This window comes from Clinocottus analis, unplaced genomic scaffold (genome assembly GCF_023055335.1).
Source record: "Clinocottus analis isolate CAN_PGR_092001 unplaced genomic scaffold, fCliAna1.0.p SCAF_2, whole genome shotgun sequence".
NCBI lineage: Eukaryota > Metazoa > Chordata > Actinopteri > Perciformes > Cottidae > Clinocottus > Clinocottus analis.
In genome coordinates, this window is record NW_027175931.1 from 1210638 (window position 1) to 1225668 (window position 15031).

Here is a 15031-nt window from a genome sequence, read left to right on the forward strand (position 1 = left end):
GTCGGCTCGTTCTGCAGCTCCAGGCTCGCCCTCAGGAAACATGTTCGGGAACAAGACTCCAGTCCAATCGGATTGATCAGGATTTCTGTGAAATGAAAAAGTGGAACTGACCCGTCGTGTCTCTCCAGGATCTCTGCGGGGCCACGACCTGCGATACGCTGGGGATGGCCGACGTCGGGACCATGTGCGACCCGAAGAGGAGCTGCTCCGTCATCGAGGACGACGGCTTGCCCTCCGCCTTCACGGCGGCCCACGAGCTTGGTGAGCGAGTTGCGATTTCGGGGAACTGAACACTCATGTTACGCATTTCAGACGCTAATGTACACGAACACAGTCTCACAGTGAAGTCGTCATGACATGCGACCTCTTGGTTTAGAGGGACACAAAGTGTTGTGTTTTACCGAGTCCCTCAGCACGATTTCTTCTTCTGTACGACATTACGTTAAAACCAACAGTGAGGTTTAGACAACTTCACAATCAACAGTTAGGTTCAGGCAACTAAACCACTAACACTTAGGTTTAGACAACTATACCACCAACAGATAGATTGAGGCAACACAACCACCAATAGTTAGGTGTAGGCAACAAAACCACCAACTAAACCACCAACAGTTGGGTTTAGACAACAAAACCAAAAATAGTTTGGTTTATGCAACAATACCACCAAAATTCAGGTTTAAGCAACAAAACCACCAAAATTCAGGTTTAGGCAACTAAACCAAAACCAGTTAGGTTCAGTTCATTTCTATTGTCATTTTTTCATGCTGACCTACACACAAGAAAACAGACACTTTATTTTCCTGGACACAAAACCAGTTGATTGCTTTTCGCAGCTCTTTCCTGAACTGGTTGTGGGCTGTGGCCTCAGAGGCAGATCTGCTCAAGAGCTGCATGTAACCTCGGCTTACAGTGTCAAAGGAATTCTGCTCTGACGGATGCATACCCAGCGTGGAAGCTGGCCCAGCCAGGAGGGGGTGGAGGGGAGGGGGTGCAACTTTCACCACAATCTACACGGCCGTGGTTGCTGGTCCCAAAGGCCTTTTCCATCCGAGCAGCTATTTAATTCCATTCACCTGATGTCCTGGTTGTAAAGCACTCCCTCGTTAGTCGGACACAATGAAAACCAGAAGGTCTCTGGAACAACGTGGAAATCTATTTGTGTGGAACGTCACAGCTGCACAACGTCACTCTGCACGAAGGCAGCTGCAGAACGGGAAGTGAGAGATAACGGTTGAAATATCTCTCATGATAACATTATACTAACAAATGTACACTTATCTGGAACATTCCAGTTCGCCTGAGATGCTTTTGTGGGACAGCTGAGCGAGGAAAAGGGAAGAATGGAGTGAAGGAAATAACAGGACAGAAGCCTCACTGCTCTTTAGGAGACACTTTGCACTCCAGGCTAAAATGTCCAATCCTCTATAAGAGAGTATGGTATGCGCTACAGCGTGCTTGAGCACACATTCATGTATGTAATCTGCCAAATTAGGCATGAATTGTGGCTGCTTCGAAATGGCTTTGGGATAGTTTTATTCAAAGGTTTATATGGACCATAATGTACTAAATGAACATCGTGCTGTATAGAAGAAGACTAGAAACTAGAGATTGAAACACAAACTCATGTTTACAATGTTTACTGAGGGAATACATCAAGAGAGAAGTAGAGTCACTTATATAGACTTCTATACAACCAGAGGAGTCGCCCCCTGGTGGTCAGGAGAGAGAATGCAGCTTTAACACATGAAGCATAGACTTCTATACAACCAGAGGAGTCGCCCCCTGGTGGTCAGGAGAGAGAATGCAGCTTTAAAACATGAAGCATTGACTTCTATACAACCAGAGGAGTCGCCCCCTGGTGGTCAGGAGAGAGAATGCAGCTTTAACACATGAAGCATAGACTTCTATACAACCAGAGGAGTCGCCCCCTGGTGGTCAGGAGAGAGAATGCAGCTTTAACACATGAAGCATAGACTTCTATACAACCAGAGGAGTCGCCACCTGGTGGTCAGGAGAGAGAATGCAGCTTTAACACATGAAGCATTGACTTCTATACAACCAGAGGAGTCGCTCCAGTATGGACCTTCATTTGAGTCGTTTCAGCTTTAAATGACCGTCTTTAGTCGGTGAAAATAAATGTAAAAGCAGCTGATGCTAATGCTTCTTTTCCAATAAAACATGATGGGTTATTAACCTTGTTTACTGTAGTTGTGGTAAACTGTCTAGTTAAGGGAAAACCCTACTCATAATACAAGTGACATTATTTTTTTCCAAATCATAATCAGTGGTTGCGGCTTTAAAAGAAGCAAAACTCCTGAAACCAGATGCACAAGTATAACTCTCGAGGCCCCGAGAGGGGAATTGGTTTACACTGTCCTCATATGTGTTCAGTCATTTCCTCCCAAAATGGTCCTGTCTCATGATTGAAAACACCGTTTTTTTTTCTTTTTTTTTTGGAAAGTACTTCATGTTCGTATTTAAGAAGGGAAATGATTTCCTTGGGAACTAAATTCCCCCGTCAGGCCGGGTTTAGAACGTGGACGTATGCCACGGCGTATATTCCCATGCATAACTGCATTCCTGCGATGACATCAGCTTCAAGCCGGTCCAGTTGGCTTTGCCTCATGCTTACATGTGTGTTGAGGTGTCTGGTAAAACGCTTCTCTTTTTGTTAATCAACTCGGACATGTTGAAAAAGAAGTTCAATCTTTTGCTTTCTTCATCTCAGAAACATTTCAAGGATGAGAACTTTTCTTTCTCCCAAGAATCTGGAAACGGTCGTCCACGCTTTCAAAACTAGTCGATTAAATTACTGTAACTTTGTTCGCTCTCTGGCATCAGCAAAAAACTATTATAATATTGCCAATGGAAAGTCAATTAGGATCCTTATTTTATAACACAAATGAAATGCATCGACCTGAGCAAGTGACGCACTTTATAATGTATATGAAAAACGGCTACGTTGGGCGTGAGGAGAGAAGGACGAGTCCAACAAACAGGACTTTCAACTAAAAGAAGTGTTCAAAACCGTGTCGTGGTTTTATAGAAGTGGCGTTCAATCAGTCCGAGACCTTTAATCTTTCTTTGTGGGGTTGTTGCCTGAACCTAGTTGGGTTTAGTTGCATAAACCCAACAATTGGTTTTGTTGCTTGAACCTAACTGTAGTTGGTTTAGTTGCCTAAACCCAACTATTCATAGGTTTGTTGCCTAAACCCAACTATTCATAGGTTTGTTGCCTAAACCCAACTGTTGTTTTTTTGTTGCCTAAACCCAACTATTTCTAGGTTTTGTTGCCTAAACCCAACTATTCCTAGGTTTTGTTGCCTAAACCCAACTATTGGTTTTGTTGCCGAAACCCAACTATTCCTAGGTTTTGTTGCCGAAACCCAACTATTCCTAGGTTTTGTTGCCTAAACCCAACTATTCCTAGGTTTTGTTGCCTAAACCCAACTATTCCTAGGTTTTGTTGCCGAAACCCAACTATTCCTAGGTTTTGTTGCCTAAACCCATCTATTCCTAGGTTTTGTTGCCTAAACCCAACTATTCCTAGGTTTTGTTGCCTAAACCCAACTATTCCTAGGTTTTGTTGCCTAAACCCAACTATTCCTAGGTTTTGTTGCCTAAACCCAACTACTTGACTCTCACAACCTTCCCTCGTCCCTCAGGCCATGTCTTCAACATGCCCCATGACAACGTGAAGGCATGTGAGGAGGTATTTGGGAAACTGAAGGACAACCACATGATGTCTCCCACACTGATTCAGATCGACAGGAGCCGGCCCTGGTCCGTGTGCAGCGCCGCCATCATTACCGAGTTCCTGGACAGAGGTCATGGTGAGTAAACACTTCCTGTACGCGTCTCTGGACTCCCTCATTCTGTCCGGGCTTCATGCACTCAGCTGGTTGTAATTTAATTGTGTTCGCACACAGAAGACCTTTGCTCTATTTGGTCACGGTTACATTTGTAAAGTCATCACATGTACTTATGTTACTCGCATTTAAAGAAATATTCATGTTATTTTATTTATTTTTTTTGGTTAACATTTGGAGGCAATTTTTGTAGTTTTCTTTTGGCTTTTCTTGAGTTTCAAGGCACAAACACAATGTGTGCTTAATGTATAGAAGTCCATTTCCGCCACAAAAAACAACAAACAAAAAAAATAGGACCAAAAAAAAAAAAAAAAATAGGATAAAAAAAAAGCAAAAAATTAGGACCTAAATTTTTTGCAAATATTTTGAAAAAAAAGTTGATTAAAATTTTTTTTTATTGGCCTAAATTTTGGTTTTTGTTTTTAAAAATTCTTTAAAAAAATTTTGGGGACAGAATTATTATTTTTTTTTTGGTCCTAATTTTTTTTTTTTTTTTTTTTTTGTCATGTGTGTGTGGCGGTAATGGGCTTCCATATGTTCCCTAAGAACGCCAACGTGCGTTTGGCGTCCGCCAACTTTTGGTTGATGGACACGTCTGACTGATGAACGACCACGTTTGTTTTGTTGACGGACAACAACTTTTGTTTGTTTGGTGGACACCAACTTTCGGTTGTTGGACGCCAACTTTTGTTTGGTTGGTAAACAGCAACTTGTGTTTGGTGGAAGCCAACGTTTGACTGGTGAATGCTCATATTTGGTTGGTGGATGCAAACGTTTGGTTGATGGATGTCAAGGTTTGGCCGACGTCCACTTGTACAGCAGTTGTCGCGTCATAGTTGACCCGTTGAAGATAAAAGGGCATATTTTCTCTGACAGACAAGTAATAATTGATGCCAAAGCACATTGAAACCATGCTTAAATTAGATTTCATGGGAGGAGAATTCTGCATCATTCGCTAAACATTTACTTTCTTTTTTTTCTGAAACACCAAATGCAGACTTCTTAGCCAGAAAGGGAGCATTTCATTATGAAGCTGGCACAATGCAGAGTCTCTCTTACCTCAACAGAAATATGAAACACTCTGTGGCAGAATCACACTGGAGTGCAGTAAACTGAGCAGGTGTGTCCGAGGTAGTACTTTTCCTTGTGGTGTAATTATATATGCTGATGATGACAGAGTATTCACTTCCAGGATCCACTTTCAATAAAACATTCCAAAGTGTATTAATATATTACGCTGCTTTCTCTCCACATTAACTCCTTCTTGACAAGTCTTTCTCTGCCAGTGTGTAAACTCTAATAAGTGACTGTCGACCCGCCCGCTGAGCGTTTACTCAGTTAGACGCTGCTGTCTTTTCTACCTGAGTTATCTGCCCAATCCAAACATGATCTGGTGCCTGTGCTGTCTCAGTTGGACAGCTTGCACTCTGGTGCTCTTTGTGCACAGTGAAGACGGTTTGAAGCTCATTCCTGAGCATTCGTTTAATGTTATAATCCATCGTTTTATAGTCCTGCAGCTTTGCACAGCCTTTGGTCGACACTACCTTAAATAGAAGTACCCTTCAAATGCACAAGCGAGCAAGAGAACAATTCATTCTGAGGGATATTTTATATGAGGAAGATGAGAAAGTGTGTAAGTTTCTCCATCTTGATGATGATCAAAGTTTGTTTTACTCTTTTAGGCGATTGAAAGTAATGGTTGTTAATCTTCTTAAAAAAACATTTAGTGTTTTATTAAATGGCCAATGTGCAAACAGCAGCATTTGTGTTTCTATCCAACATAAACACAAAGTCCAATGATCACCTTTCCTTTAGCTACTGCAGGTTTTGTTCTCCTTCCGCTCCCGAGGGAGGTTTCTGGATCTTTACCACCTGCCGGTGTCCTGTTTTGGTGCTGGACATGTAGCGTGAAGCAAGTTCATTAGCTTTTGCACTGAACACAGCTGGAAACAGGCTGCTGCAAAGCAAAGCCTCGAAACCAAAACAATGAGCTGAACTCTGTGGGTTTGTCAAATTGGTGCATGAAAGAAATGTAAAGATCTGATTGGTTCGTGTCTTTAGGGGACTGCTTGCTGGACCAGCCTCAGAAGCAGCTGTCTCTCTCGGACAGCCTGCCCGGTTCCAGCTACAGCCTGCACCGCCAGTGCGAGTTGGCCTTCGGGTCCGGCTCCAAGCCCTGCCCCTACATGCAGCCCTGCTTCAAGCTGTGGTGCACCGGGAAGGCGCGCGGCCAGCTGGTCTGCCAGACCCGGCATTTCCCCTGGGCGGACGGCACCGGCTGCGGCAACGGCAACGGCAAGGTCTGCTACCGAGGAGCCTGCACGGATAAGAACAACACCATGCAAGTCAAGGTGAGCGCCGTGCGCGGACAGAGCCCCGTCCTGATTGGTCGTACCGTTGCGACAACCCTCTTGTTCTTTCTTTGGTCACCAGGTGGACGGCCGCTGGGGGAAGTGGGGGCCGTTCGGCGGTTGCTCCCGGAGTTGCGGTGGAGGAGTCCAGCTGGCCAAGAGGGAGTGCGACAACCCCGTCCCTGAGAACGGAGGCAAATACTGCTACGGCCTTCGCGTCAAATATCGCTCCTGTAACCTCAACACTTGCCCCGACACAGGTAACCTCGCCTCTGTTTTTGAGTGCGTTCACACAGTGAGACACACGTTGAGGGCTGTGGCCGTTCACTAAACCTGTTCCCCAAACAGCACCAGTCCAATTACCTTTAAAGAAGGTGGAGGAACCATAAAACAAGTTAGCAACCTTCAATTGTCAGAATCAATACTCCATAAGAGGACTAAAGTTCAACGTACTTTCTCGCTGGCTGGGTTTCTCCACCAAATCTAAATATTGGGCCACGTGCTAATGTTTTCTACCCGCTCACTAATATCACATGAATCTAGAAAGTCAAGTTGTTTTGGTTGCATTCTCCATCTTTTGGTGGTTCACATCATCATAAAGCTTGACAAGGGATTACAGTCGGCTGTTCTTCTGTTAGCAAACTTTGTACTTCATCATTTGTGAAAGGGTTTACAGTAGTCACTTAACTTAGTAGCTCCAAACCACAAAGTTAAATGTAGAGGTTACGAAAAAGCCCCATTTCATGACTGGCACATCCACTGGAGGAGCTGGCCCTGGATGATGTCATGAGTTACCTTTCAGCAGCTTTGTGTTGTTCTTTACCGTTTTTTGGGGAGACTGAACACTCCAGAAACCCCAACCAAACACATCGGTTATGATTTATTCTTAATACAAACAAGTCTGTAAGCTGAGGAGCAGCTAGTGCGTATTTAGGAACCCCTTTTGACAGCGTTGCAGTAGTCGTCCATCTAACGGGAGGTTGTGTTTTGTACGTCTCCAGGGAAGAGTTTCCGTGAGGAGCAGTGTGAAGCGTTCAACGGTTTGAACCTGAACACCAACAGACTGGGTTCCTCTGTGGTTTGGGTCCCTAAATATTCGGGCATCTCCCCAAAGGACAAATGCAAGCTCATCTGCCGCGCCAACGGGACCGGATACTTCTACGTCCTCGCTACGAAGGTACGCTATTTCGGAAAATATTCTTACTTTACCTTTTGACTCTAACAGACCATAATGTACTAAATGAACATCATGCTGTATAGAAGAAGACTAGAAACTAGAGATTGAGACATAAACTCATGTGTACAATGTTTACTGAGGGAATACATCAAGAGAGAAGTAGAGTCACTTATATAGACTTCTACACAACCAGAGGAGTCGCCCCCTGGTGGTCAGAAGCGAGAATGCAGCTTTAACACATGAAGCATAGACTTCTATACAACCAGAGGAGTTGCCCCCTGGTGGTCAGGAGAGAGAATGCAGCTTCAACACATGAAGCATCAACTTCTATACAACCAGAGGAGTTGCCCCCTGGTGGTCAGGAGAGAGAATGCAGCTTTAACACATGAAGCAGAGACTTCTATACAACCAGAGGAGTCGCCCCCTGGTGGTCAGGAGAGAGAATGCAGCTTTAACACATGAAGCATAGACTTCTATACAACCAGAGGAGTCGCCCCCTGGTGGTCAGGAGAGAGAATGCAGCTTTAAAGGACTTCAGAATTGGCTTCAACTGGAGGCTAAGTGGGTATCAACACTAATGCAATCTGTCACCGAACACCTCGTCATGAGTCAAGCGCTCATGGGAGGTGGAGTTGAAACATTTATAGAAGCAGCTCTCTGCTCTCTGAGGGTTGGAGCGTCGCTGCCTGGTGAGATTTGTTCTGATGTGTTGGCGTCTTACAGAGCGGTGAGAGAGGGAAACGTGCAGGGACAGTATCACCTCACAGCTGTGGCTTGTCAGCAACTATTTATGCAACCAGAAAGCAAACAAGCATGTATCAGCGATGCTATCCAACATCTCGTTTACACTAAAGGACACTGCACTCGCTCTCTGGGGATGCTTTCTATTCATGTAGCTCTCTGGGTTTGTTTAGTCAGAAGTAATAAAGTATGGATGTGGTGGAGCTCTTTCCTTCCCTCTTGTTGTTGTTGTTGTTGCTTACATATTAGTCTCCAAACCCCTGCAGGTTGTGGACGGGACGCCCTGCTCGCCCGACACCTCGGCCGTGTGCGTCCAAGGAAAATGCATCAAGGCGGGCTGCGACGGCAAGCTGGACTCCAGCAGGAAGTTTGACAAGTGCGGCGTGTGCGGCGGCGACAACCAGGGCTGCAAGAAGGTCTCGGGAATGTTCACCAAACCTGTGTAAGTAAAGCACGCCGGCACACGCCGAACCGCTCTTTAGTGTCGGGTCGAGGTCAACATGGAGGTCGCTGTCATGTCACGGTGAGCAGGTGTGCAGTGGGGATGTCTTTGTGTGTTGCTGGGAAGAAAGAGATGACGCCATGCCGTCTTCACTCTCAACAATCTGTCTCTGTCTTTGAGAAACGACTGCGTGCCTGGTACTGAACATATTTGAACTTTTTACCATTTATACCAAAAGGAAAACAGTTTTTTTCAGGCGGTCGTTGTTGAGGCAGTGTCTTCTGTAAAGTATGCAATGATTCCCAAACATTTGGTAGTTTCTTAGAGCCAGAAACAAGAGAGATGCGAAGCCCTCTTGAATAGAGTCTGAAGCTACTCCATAGAAAATGAATGGGAGACTGATCTTGTGGAGGCAAGCGTTTTTGACATCCATCACTCATGCTTCTTTTTTTATCCTTTAAGTCTATTTTTGTCCCGTTTGGGTGACGTAAATCTTAAAAAAAACAGCTTTGGATGTGTTTAGAACTTCTTAACCGCGTCTACATCGATTGATCGCAGCTCCCAGTCGGTCTGTGACGCTGCAGGCGGATTCCCTTCACTCCACCAGACTTCCACAGGAGATGACTGGGTTTTGAGCAACTTTTGCAAAGCTACCGCTCAAATATCATCGTGGAGATTTCCACTTCTACCCATAAGAGCTTTAATCGTAGTGTCCTCAGGTGGGAAACAAAAAGGTATGATGTTCAGGGGGTTTAGCTCAACTCACAAAAGGTTGATGTTTTGTTGCCGTTGTAGTATCGGTCGCATCAGTATAGTATTGAGGACAGTATCTGTGCATCGTCTCTGGTCATCCTTTACGCCGATGATCTTTAACCGTACATGGAGCATTGTTTAAGTTGCCGGTGGTCCTTCAGCATCGTTAACACTCTTTATCTCCACACTTTTCCCTTTTCAGTCACGGCTACAACTTCGTGGCGATGCTGCCCGTCGGAGCGTCCAACATCGACGTCCGGCAACGCGGCTACCGAGGGATGGTCAGCGACGAGAACTACCTGGCGGTGAAGAACCGCCACGGCAAGTACCTGCTGAACGGCAACTACGTGGTGTCGGCCGTGGAGCGCGACCTGCTGGTGAGGGGCAGCCTGCTGCGCTACAGCGGCACCTCCACGTCCGTGGAGATCCTCCAGGCCATCCGGCCGCTGAAGGAGCCCCTGACCGTGGAGGTGCTGTCCGTGGGGAAGATGACTCCTCCCAGGGTGCGCTACTCCTTCTACATCGCCAAGGAGAGCAAGGAGGAGAAGACTCTGCGGAAGGAGGACAAGAGCCACGCGGCGCACAACAGCGTCCTGGCGGACAGCAACCGGGTGGAGGCCAGGAAGCAGGCGACGGGGAAGAGGCTGGTCAGCCACTGGGTGACAGGAAGCTGGGATTCGTGCACGGTGACTTGCGGGACCGGGCTGCAGAAGAGGGCGGTGCACTGCCAGAGCGCTGAGGGGCGTCCGGCGGCGGACTGCGACGGCGCCGACCGGCCCGTGGCGGTGAGGGCTTGCGGGGATCCGTGTCCCATGTGGGACGTCGGGGTCTGGTCTCACTGCTCCAAGTCCTGTGCGAGGGGCTTCAAGAGGCGGCCGGTGCGCTGCGTGACGCAGAACGGCCTGAATCTACCCAGAGACCACTGCTCTGGGAGGAGGAAGCCTCAGGAGCTGGACCTCTGCAACCTGAAGCCCTGCTAAAAGCAGAACAGACACCAGCCCGGGGGACTTCTTTTTGTCGAATTTGAACGATTTGACACAAACCTTTCACGTCCGAATCTGCGCGATAAGGATCCCAAGGCTGCGTTGGGGTGAAAAATACCCCTCCGATGCTGCCCGAAGGGGGCGTCTGCTACACCGAAGAAAAGCCAACGGAGACGGAGAGGGTCTCCCTCCATTGTTTGAAAAAGACAGACTTCTTGTTTAGACGGGAGAGCTGTCGAACCCATCGGCCTCAGGTTGGACTCGTGCTCGGTCGACCTCCACCGGGACAGATTGCCCGAGCGTGTCCACAGTAACGAGGGAGGAATCTGCAGAGACAGTGATCACACACACACATCTGCACACAACCAAGGTTTACTGGTTTTGTCACGTGCGCGGGACGACGTCGCAAACGCCAAATAAAAGAGAACTGAAAGTCCAGGACCAAACAAAGAGAGAGCGCTGAGGTGTAACCTCATAATCTCACCTGTGAATTGACATTTTTCACTGATGAACTTCTTAAAATGTGAAACAGTGTCACTGCAGCGAGACCTGAAGGGTCCGCGCGGTCTCTCCGAGGTCTTGTGGTTGACTGCTTCTTGAGTCTCGCTGTCTGCTGTCGGGCTGCAGCGACTAAACTCACGTTGTCATTGATTCGTTGGGTCTACCTGGCAACGTGAAACCCGCCGCTGCTCTCGCTATTCATCACAAAATGCAAAGAAAGTATTGCTGTTGTTAAATTAGAACCTATTAATCGTGCGTTTGTCCGTCAAGCTAACAAGCGATTCGTAGATTTAGAAGTAAATGTTCCAAAATGGTTCCCAGTTGCAGTTTTTGTAATTCACATCAGGTGACAGGAAGTAAACATGGACCCAAGCTGTTGCCCTGAAATGCAAATGTTATCTTTAGAGTCTATATCGTGACGTCGTGGAGGGTTTTTGGGAATATTTTGTGCCGTCAGTCAGAAACAAGAGTCTTATGAAGGTAGATTTGTGTCTTTTTCAGCCAAGCAAATTTCTAGTTTGTAAGTAAATTATCTCCAAATCTTTGCTCTCAATTTTAAAAAATCCTCTCAAAACTAAAATTTTCTCTGAAAAAAAAGAAATTTGCTCAAAAAAAAAAAAAAGAAAAAGAATTTACTCCCTCAAAAGAAATTGCTTTCAAAGTAGTATTTGATGAAAAAAAATGCTGAAAAAAAAATTTGCTGAAAAAAAAAACCTCCCTTCCATCCCCCCTTTCTGCTGCATGTACCGTTAGCCCACAACGGCTGGTTGTGGGCTAACTTTTTTTTTTTTGAGAGCAAACATTTGGAGATAATTTTCTTTCACACTAGAAATTTCCTCAGATAAATAAAAACACAAATTTACCTTCATAGACTCTGAAGAGAATCCTTAAAACCTTCACAACTGAAAAAACATATTTAAGCAAAGGGCAACGAGTCAATAAAAAACAGTACATAGTAAAATACAAATCAAAATACAGAGACCATTAATAAAGAATAAGTCTCAGATTAATATGTTATTTATAATTAATCAAAGTAATAATCAATAGAATAATCAATCCAGAATGAAACAATAAATCTTACAAAAGTAGAGATATTTTTATATCAGTAAAAACAGATCTGAGCTAAGACGTTAACGTATTTCTGTCCAGTGAACGGCGACGTCGTGTTGTCAAAACGTTCTGTAAGAACCAAACCGAGCGGCGACTCGGACGTGTGTCGCCAAAGAGTCACGACCTCAAGGAAAAGTTTGATATTTGTTATTTCTTTTTACATGATGGCGGGTGGGGGTGTACCGGTACACCACGTGGGGGTAAAGTGGGGGTGTACCGGTACACAACGTGGGGGTAGAGTGGAGGTGTACCGGTACACCACGTGGGGGTAAAGTGGGGGTGTACCGGTACACCACGTGGGGGTAAAGTGGGGGTGTACCGGTACACCACGTGGGGGTAAAGTGGGGGTGTACCGCTACACAACGTGGGGGTAAAGTGGGGGTGTACCGCTACACAACGTGGGGGTAAAGTGGGGGTGTACCGGTACAAACGTGTCACGGTTAGTCAAAGGAAAAACAAAGAAAATGCTCAAATGCTCGTTGTTCATTGGCATTAAATTCTTACTTTAACGTTTAAGGCACACACATACCGCCATATTGGCAAGAATGCATAAATATATACCAAAAATAAATGTTATTAAAACGTACATTTAAATGTTTCCACGATTATTTTTCGACTTATAATCCTATATAAAAGAAACAAACACTGTTTTTAGGTCATTCGAATTGATTGTTAGGAATGTCACTTCAATATTCAGCTAAATAAAGTCAAAGTTTGCGATGATTCGCTGGATATAAACATGTTGGCGAGTCGCGTTTCCTCGACCAGCGAACAGCACGCTCCGTTCATTCATAGTATAATCTGGATCAATCTGTAGTGCATCATGGGATTGTTTCCATTCCTTTGTGTGACTGCACTTCCAACACAGCTGCTCAATACGAATGGTTGAACAGAGAAAAAATGCACCAACAGTCTTAAAAAAACATTTTAAATGGAAGGCTGGAGCGTCCGTCTGGACCGTTCTCCATGTTCACCAAAAGGATTCAACATCTCAGATCCAGACCTTCAACACCTGGATGCCTCAGACATTGCAGAGTCATGAGTGTTTGTGTTGTTGTTGGTCCTCAAACGCAACAGAAAATAGAATTACTCTTCCAGTCGGATTTCATTCAGGGACCAATTGTACAGTTGATGTTATTTTGTATGAGTTGTCGTTTGTATTGTATACTATGTATACATTCACCTAGCTGTATAAAAATAAAGTATATATATATATAAGAATATGCTGAGTCATGAGTCCGTTTTTCTCGTCGTGTTCAGATGTTTTGAGACGGTTGAACACAGTTAGATGACGGACTGGATGCAGTCTTCCATCTCATGAGAGGAGACAGTGTTGATTCCTCAGCTCGTCTCCAGCCGACTGAAAACTGGTTCATTCATCCACTTTGGTTTTGTGCTGACTCAAGCTGCTCTGTGAAAACACACCCAGTTCAACCAGCGGCTGCCCAGAGAAGCTGTACTATGCATTGTCAGACCAAGGATTTGACCCAAATGAAGGTCCGTACTGGGGCGACTCCTCTGGTTGTATAGAAGTCTATGCTTCATGTGTTAAAGCTGCATTCTCTCTCCTGACCACCAGGGGGTAACTCCTCTGGTTGTATAGAGGCTATGCTTCATGTGTTAAAGCTGCATTCTCTCTCCTGACCACCAGGGGGGCGACTCCTCTGGTTGTATAGAAGTCTATGCTTCATGTGTTACAGCTGCAGTCTCTCTCCTGACCACCAGGGGGCGACTCCTCTGGTTGTATAGAAGTCTATGCTTCAAGTGTTGAGACTGCATTCTCTCTCCTGACCAACAGGGGGTGACTCCTTTGGTTGTATAGAAGTCTATGTTTCATGTGTTGACGCTGCATTCTCTCTCCTGACCACCAGGGGCGACTCCTCTTGTTGTATAGAAGTCTATGCTTCATGTGTTAAAGCTGCATTCTCTCTCCTGACCACCAGGGGGCGACTCCTCTGGTTGTATAGAAGTCTATATAAGTGACTCTACTTCTCTCTTGATGTATTCCCTCAGTAAACATTGTAAACATGAGTTTATGTCTCAATCTCTAGTTTCTAGTCTTCTTCTATACAGCATGATGTTCATTTAGTACATTATGGTCTGTTAGAGTCAAACAGACCATAAAGCAGGGGACGCTTTAGGGGCGGGGCTACAAGGTGATTGACAGGTCTCTACGTCGCTTCTCCTCAGTCTAGATATGATCACTTCCTGTTCACTGGTTGCAAAAAAAACCCAAGATGGCGACGACCAAACTGTGGAACTCCCTCAGACTGTTGCTCGTTGCTCGTTGCTCGTTGCTCGTCCCAGTGACGTCTGCAACATGTGGTTGATGTTTTCAGGACTCGACCCGTCAGCCACCCGGCGAGGGAACCACATGTGCTGCGTGTGTTTTACTGTCAGAGACGACATCCGAAGCAGAAGGTTTAGTCTGCCCGTCGGTTGAAAACACAAACACCGTTCACCGCCTGGCCTTTTACGGCCGCCCTGGGATCGTTTCCCCCAGAACCCCGACAGCGCCGCCCAGAGGAGAAGCCTCAAGCTGACGGTGGCGTGGACGACACCGTGGCGTCTGCTCCTCCGCCCACACAGGAAACTTTTTAATGGCACCAGTCTGCAAACTCACAGCGGTGACTCAGCGGGGTTTGATCTTTTATACTTGGTGGCTCGTGGCTGTGGGATGCGTTGAGCCGTCGGCTGGAGCGACTTGCTGCGCCGCGGCACGCTGCGCATCGTAAGGTTGAGACTGGGATGTGAACTCATCATCTAACGAGAGGAAATGTGTAATGTCTTTGTTCCTGCAGCGGTACACAGGTCCAAAAACAAAGAACGAGTGAAACATAGTTTTTGTGTTTATTGTTACGGTTTTATTCTGAAGAAATAAATCAGATACATCGTCAGAGCTGGAAGAAGAAGAAGAAGAAGAAGAAGAAGAAGAAGATGATGATGATGATGATGATGATGATGATGATGATGATGGAGGAGAAGAAGAAGAAGAAGATGGAGGAGAAGAAGATGAAAAAGAAAAAGAAGAAGAAGAAGATGCAGGAGCAGAAGAAGAAGATGGAGAAGGAAGAAGAAGAAGATATGGAGGAGAAGAAGAAGAT

General features: G+C 45.7%; 1 protein-coding gene across 1 annotated transcript in view; it reads left to right on the top strand.

The window, feature by feature from the left end:
• The window catches only part of LOC137791117 (A disintegrin and metalloproteinase with thrombospondin motifs 15-like), a 14805-nt gene extending 2708 nt beyond the window's left edge, over positions 1 to 12097 (top strand). The window contains exons 2-8 of the mRNA XM_068585830.1: positions 129 to 261; positions 3666 to 3833; positions 5931 to 6220; positions 6303 to 6480; positions 7222 to 7397; positions 8405 to 8580; positions 9536 to 12097. Of these exons, the coding sequence (XP_068441931.1) occupies positions 129 to 261; positions 3666 to 3833; positions 5931 to 6220; positions 6303 to 6480; positions 7222 to 7397; positions 8405 to 8580; positions 9536 to 10313 (1899 nt within the window). The 3' untranslated portion in view covers positions 10314 to 12097. The remainder of the gene's footprint in view (positions 1 to 128; positions 262 to 3665; positions 3834 to 5930; positions 6221 to 6302; positions 6481 to 7221; positions 7398 to 8404; positions 8581 to 9535) is intronic.
• Positions 12098 to 15031: the final 2934 nt, after the last annotated feature.